The sequence below is a fragment of the Neopelma chrysocephalum genome, unplaced genomic scaffold (assembly GCF_003984885.1).
Source record: "Neopelma chrysocephalum unplaced genomic scaffold, ASM398488v2 Primary Assembly neopelma1_290, whole genome shotgun sequence".
NCBI lineage: Eukaryota > Metazoa > Chordata > Aves > Passeriformes > Pipridae > Neopelma > Neopelma chrysocephalum.
Window position 1 is genome coordinate 1 of NW_020897952.1, and position 6530 is coordinate 6530.

Here is a 6530-nt window from a genome sequence, read left to right on the forward strand (position 1 = left end):
CCATCCCAACATCTCAAACCCATCCTGTGTCAGAATTCCAGGATTCAGGGGTTGGATATCCTGGATTTTAAAGGGATTTGTGGGTATGAGGGTGGGATATTCCAGATTTTAAGGGGGTTGGGAATGACCTGGAGCTTCCTGGCCATGGCCACCACGTCGTGGTCGGGCGGGTTGTACTTGTAGCAGTTGGAGAACATCAACCGCACGTCAGCCGCGAATTCCTGCGCGTCGTGGTAGTCCCGGTTCTCCATCTTCCTCTGGGGGGGCAAAAGGGACAGGGGTGACCCCCCAAACCACCCCAAATCCACCTTGGGGACCCCTCAAACCCCCCCTGTGGTTCCTCTTGGGAATCCCCCAAAACACTCCTTGGGGACGCCTCAAACACCCCCTGTGATTTCTCTTGGGAATCCCCCAAAACCCCACAAAACCCTCCTGGGTCCCTTCCCTCAACTCCCCCCGAGGTTCCCCCGAGGATTTTCGGGATTGCCGGCTCCGGGGGGGGGGTTCCAGGGCCCCCACCTTGATGGTGCTGAGATCCATGGGGTGCTTGATGATCTCGTGGTAGTCGTGGAGCCCCAGGGCCGAGGCGTCCACGGGCTTGTAGAAGGGCCACGCGTAGGCCGCGTGCTTCTTGGACAGCAGCTCCTTCAGGATCCCGTTGCAGTACTTGAGCTGCTCCGAGAGCTTCCCCTTCTTGGAAGTTTGGTGCTGCTGGGAATCCGGGAGGTCCTTGCGGGGGGGTTTGATGGGGCGGCCGCTCTCGCGCCGGGCGGGGATCTTGGCGGGTTTCGGGGGGTCCGGGGGGGCTCCGGAGGCCGAGGGGGACGGGGAGGACTCGCCGCCGGTGCTGGTGGCGATGATGGCCGTGGTGGTGGGCGTGGTGGTGTCGGCTTTCCGCTTCACCCCCTTTTTCTGGGAAGAGGGAAGGTGGGGTCAGAAGGGTCGAGAGGGGGAGGGTTTGAAGGTGGACCGGCAGGTGGGACCCCCGTCCTCGCATCTGGGACCCCTGGTTTGACGTGTGGGACCCCCATCCCAACATCTGGAACCTCCATCCCAACATCTGGAACCTCCATCCCAACATCTGGAACCCTCATCTCCACATCCAGAAACTCCATCTTAGCACCAACATCCCTCATCCCAGTGTCTAAAACCTCCATCCCAACACCAATATCCCTCTTCTCAGTGTCCAGAACCCCCATCCCAACACTCAGAACCTTCATCCCAGCACCAGCATCCCTCTTCCCAGTGTCCAGAACCCCCATCCCAACACCCAGACCCCACATCCCACCTCCCCCAGAATTCCCACCTTGGCCACGGGCTGCGTGGGCGTAGGCGGGGCCAGGACGGCCGGAGCGTTGGGATGCAGGGATTTCAGGATGGGGGCGGAGATGACGGAGGGGTGGGGGATGTTGACGATGGTTGTGGGGATCTCGGGGGTCGTGGGGGGGTACACTGTGGGCTGGGACACCGAGGACACGGCCGGGACCTGCTGAGCCGCCGTCAGTCCCGCCAGGAGCGCTGCAAACGGGGAGAGAAAAAAACCTGGGAATGCTGCTGTTATCCCAAGGGACACCCGGGGGAAAAGGGGCTGGGCCCCCCCGGGGGCCTCTCAAAGGATACAGGGAATACATGGAGCCAAGTGTTGGAGACCCCCTGGGCCCTCCACTGTCATCCCAAGGGACACAGGGAACACCTGGAGACGGGGATTGGGGACCCCTAGGAATACCAATGTTATCCCAAAGGACACCCTGGAATACTGGTGCCGGGTCTGGGGACCCCCAGGACCCCTCAATGTCACCCCAAGGGACACAAAGCACCGGGTGGAGCTTTTGGGGACCCCCCACTGTCACCCCCACCCATTCCCAACTTTTAGGGCCCCCCTTTTCCTCACCTGCCGCCCTGGACGCCCCCTTTTTATGGCTGTTCTTGGCCACGGGCACCACGATCTCCTGCTCCTCCGGAGGCATCTGGGCCACCTTCTGCAGGAAGATCTTCTCCAGGGTCTGCGCCATCAGCACGATGTCATCCGTGGGCTGTGGGAACCGGTGGATCCGGAGTCAGGGAACGCCGGGCACGGCTTTTGGGGGGTGCCAGGGGTGTTTTGGGGGCGGTCCCACCTTGTTGTAGATGTAGCAGTTGGTGAACATGGTGTTGAAGTCCTGCATGCACTCGGCTGCCCCCCAGTAATAGTTGTTCTCCAGGCGCCTCTTGATGGTTCCCATATCCATGGGCTGCTTGATGATCTTGTGGTAATCCTGGGAAAACAGCAACAACGGGGGTCGGGGGGTCACAGTGGGGTCACTCGTGTTCAGCTAAAGGGGGGTTTAGGGGGTGGAAAGGGGGGAAGGGGAGGAATTCCCTGTGGATGTGGTGGGAATGTTGTTGGAAGCGGCTGGGAGGTGACACAGGGGTGGGAGTGGGAATTTAAGCTGAATTTAAGGGGAATTTAAGTTAAATTCAAGAGAAGTTTAAGCTAAATTTCAAGTGGATTTAAGCTAAAGTTGAGGTGAATTCAACCTAAACTTGAGGTGGATTTAAGCTTAACTCGAGATAGATTTAAGGTAAACCTGAGGTGGATGTAAACTAAATTCAGAAGGAATTTAAGATAAACTTGAAGTGAATTGAAGCTAAATTCAAGGTGAACTAAAGCTAAATTAAACCCTAAATCTAAGGAGAATTTAAGTTGAACTTAAGGTAAATTCAAATTGAACTTAAGGTGGATTTAAGCTAAACTTCAGGCAAATCAGAGCCAAACTTACGGGGAATTTAAACTAAGTTCAAACTGAATCTAAGCTACATTTAAAGTGGATTTATATTGAATTTAAGGTAAATTTAAGCTGAGTTAAGGTTAAACTTCAGATGAAGTTCAGCTAAATTTCAGGGGAATAAAAACCATACTGAAGGTGGACTGAAAATAAACATGAAGTGAATTTAAACTGAACTTCAGATAAACTGCACCAAAGCTTCAGGTGGTTTTAAGCCAAATTAAAGGCAGCTTTAAGGGAAATGGAAACTGAATTCAAGCTAAAGGTGGATTTATAACACAGATTGAAACCAAATCTAAGGTGGATGTAAGGTAAACTTTAGATGAATTAAACCTAAGCTTTAGCTGCATTTAAGCTAAACTTAAGGTGAGTTAAAGCTAAACTTACCAGGAACTTGACTTAAATTTAAAGGTAAACTACAGCAAATTTAGAGTGAATTTAAACTAAACCTATCTTGAACTGAACCTAAATTGAAGATGAATTGAAGGGCAATTAAAACCAAATTTCAGGGGGCAATTTAAGCTGGGCTTAAGTCGAGCTTAAGCCGAATGGGAACAGCAACCCCTCCGGTTTGAATTTACCTCCTCGGGCTTTAACTCCTTGGGCGCCACAGGTGCCTTAAATTTGGGGGCCTCGGGATGTCTTCTACAAACTCATGGATGGGAGACATCTGCAAAACGCATTCAGGGCACAAGAGATTAGGTCGGGAAGCGCCGGGAATATCCCTCATCCATAACTTTGTAGGGACATCGGGAGCCCCGGGGGTGGGCGTAGGATGGGATAACGGGGTGACACCTGTGGCCGAGCGGGATCAAAATAAAGCTGGATCTACCTCTGCCTGAGTGGGATTAAGGACTGGGGGGAGAGGGGGGGGGTTGCACACCCACACGGAATTCCCGGCATTCCCACCCTCAGGAATTACCGGCAGGCCCAGCTTGACGGCGTCCACGGGCTGGCGGAAGGGCCACGCGAACTGGTGCTTCCACAGCGCCTTCATCACCACCTTGTGCAGGTACTGGAGCTGGTTGGTGATCCGGCCGGGCTTTTTGGGATTGGAAACCTCGGGAGGCGGCGGATTGGCCTGAGGGTTGGGAAGGGCCGGAGCCGAGGCCATGGTGGGGCTCTCGAAGCCCTCGTAGAGCAGCGAAGGTTTGCGGATCCGCTTCCCGGGAGTCGACTCCGTCGGCGTCGCCAGCGCCATGAGCCCGGCATTGCCCTCCCCCAGGAGCCTGCGAGGGAGGGGAGAACACGTGGGATTCAGGGAGGGGATTCCCGGGACAGAGTCCCGGAAGGAGCTGAAAGTGGCGCCTGGAACCGCTACGGAGCGTTCCCGTTACCACCGTTCAGATCTTTGGGGATGAGGGGGAGCTTCCCAAGGGAATTCCGGCCTGAACCCCCATGGATTTCAGCCATAAACTCCCAGGAATTTTGGCCACAAACTCTCAGGAATTTCAGCCCTGAACCCCCATGGATTCTGCCCAGGAGACCCCATATTCCCCCCAGGAATTCTGTCCATAAAGTCCTGGGAATTTCAGCCCCGAACCCCCATGGACTTGGCCACAAACCCCCAGGAATTCCAGCCACGAACTCATGGGAATTTTGGCCCTGAACCCCCACGGATTTTGTCGTGAACCCCCAGGAATTCCGGCCATGAACTCCCAAGAATTCCAGCAACAAACTCCTGGGAATTTCAGACACAAACCCACATGGATTTTGCCACAACCCCCCAGGAATTCCGGCCGTGAACTCCTGGGAGTTTCAGTCACAAATCCTCACAGATTCTCCCCAGGAGCTCCCACGGATTTCAGCCACCCGGCAATGCCCTCCCTCAGGATGCTGTGGGGAGGGGACACACAGGGGTTAAGGGAAAAGGGGGATGGATCTGCTTCCCAGGATTCCCGGGAGAGAGTCCCGGAAGGAGCTGACACTGCTCCTTGAGCTGCTATTGGGGCCGAAGCAGCACCGAAGCAGCGCCGTTACCACTGTCCAGATCTTTGGGATGAGGAGGAGCTTCCCATGGGAATTCTGGTCGTGAACCCCCACGGATTCTGCCCACGAGCTCCCACAGATTTCAGCCATGAACTTCCATGAATTTTGGCCATGAACTCCCAGGAATTCTGGCCATGAACTCCTGAGAATTTCAGCCACAAACCCCATGGATTTTGGCCAGGAATACCCGGGAATTTTAGCTGCAAAATTCCATGAATTTTGGCCATGAACTCTCGGGAATTTCGGGCAGGATCCCCCATAGATTCTGCGGAGGAGCTCCCATGGATTTCAGCCACGAACCCCCAGGAATTCTGACCGTGAACTCCCGGGAATTTCAGACACGAACCCCCGTGGATTCTGCGCAGGAGCTCCCACGGATTTCAGTTACGAACCCCCAGGAATTCTGGCCCTGAACTCCCAGGAAGTTCAACCCCAAACCCCCGCGGATTTTGCCATGAAACCCCATGGATTCCACCTATGAGATCCTGTGGATTTCAGCCACAAACCCCCAGGACTCTGTCCACAAGCTCCCAGAAATTCCCAGGAATTGCACTGATTTCTGGGAAAAATCAGTGGTTTAGAGCAATAATCAGCATTTTAGAGCAACCAGGGATCTGAGGGTCCTGAAATATCCAGAAAAAAGGAAAATTACGGAAAACAAACCAGGAAATGCCACAGTGGCCATGGGGACCCCCGGGACACCACCACCAAGGTTTGGGGGGATTCCCGGAACAGGGTCCCCCAGGACACAGTTTCCAAGGCTCCAGGGACCCCCAGAACACCCTCATCAAAGCTCCAGGGACCCCCAGGACACCAACACCAAGCTTTGGGGGGGGATTCCCGGAACAGGGACCCCCCAGGACAGCCATTCCAAGGCTCCAGGGACCCCCAGGACACCAACACCAAGGTCTGGGGGGTTCCCAGAACAGGGACCCCCAGGTACCAATCCAAAGGCTCCAGGGACCCCCAAGACTCCCCCAGAACTCCAGCTGTTCCCACAACCAGCTCCTGGCCGAGCTCTCGAGCCTCTCCCCCAGCTCAGCTTTGGGGGGGCTGAGACCCCCTTTTTTCCCTGAGCCGACCTCTGGGTGACCCCAGGAGTGTCCCCAAGGGCACGATCCCCCCATGACAAGGACAGAGTGACCCCCAGGGCCACTGTCACGGCTTGGGGGGGGTTCCCACAGTGTCACTGTCACAGCACGAGGCTCCCTCAGGGTCACATCCTGGGGGGGTCCCCAAGTGTCACAAGGTGGGGGTCCCACTGTATTGGGATGACACAACCTGGGGGTCCCACAGTGACACTGTCACGACATTGGGGTCCCACTGCATGGGGGTCCCACAGTGCCACAACGTGAGAGTCCCACAATGACACTGTCATGGCTTGGGGGTCCCACAGTATCACAACATGAGGGTCTCAACGTGGGGATTCCACAGAGACACTGTCGCAGCTTGGGGTCTTCAGTGACACAGTGTGGGGGTCCCACCATGTGGGGGGGGTCCCAAAATGACACTGTCACAACTTTGGGGTCCCACAGCGTCACAACACGGGGGTCCCACAATGACACCTTCCCACCCTGTGGAGCTCCCACAGTGCCACTGTCATGACACGGGGGTCCCACAATGACGCTGTCACAGCGTGGGGGTCCCAACTTGCGGGGGTCTCACAGTGCCACAAGGTGAGGGTCCCACAGTGACACTGTCACAGTTCAGGGGTCCCACTGCATGGGTATCCCAGACTGTCACAAGGTGAGGGTCCCACAGTGACACTGTCACAGT

At 55.7% G+C, this 6530-nt stretch overlaps 1 protein-coding gene across 2 annotated transcripts in view; it reads right to left on the bottom strand.

Annotated features, from left to right (window-relative positions):
• Window positions 1-6: 6 nt before the first annotated feature.
• The window catches only part of LOC113978119 (bromodomain-containing protein 2-like), an 8456-nt gene continuing 1932 nt past the window's right edge, over window positions 7-6530 (bottom strand). Inside the window, exons 1-7 of one of the 2 annotated variants that reach the window (XM_027704824.1) lie at window positions 4077-4404; window positions 3688-4043; window positions 2118-2255; window positions 1892-2033; window positions 1307-1518; window positions 520-912; window positions 7-257 (exon numbers count right to left, since the gene is read on the bottom strand). In XM_027704824.1, coding sequence (XP_027560625.1) covers window positions 45-257; window positions 520-912; window positions 1307-1518; window positions 1892-2033; window positions 2118-2255; window positions 3688-3966 — 1377 coding nt within the window. In that variant the 5' untranslated portion in view covers window positions 3967-4043; window positions 4077-4404 and the 3' untranslated portion in view covers window positions 7-44. Of the gene's footprint in view, window positions 258-519; window positions 913-1306; window positions 1519-1891; window positions 2034-2117; window positions 2256-3687; window positions 4044-4076; window positions 4405-6530 lie in introns of those variants that run through there. The other variant, XM_027704823.1, reaches the window with a different exon arrangement.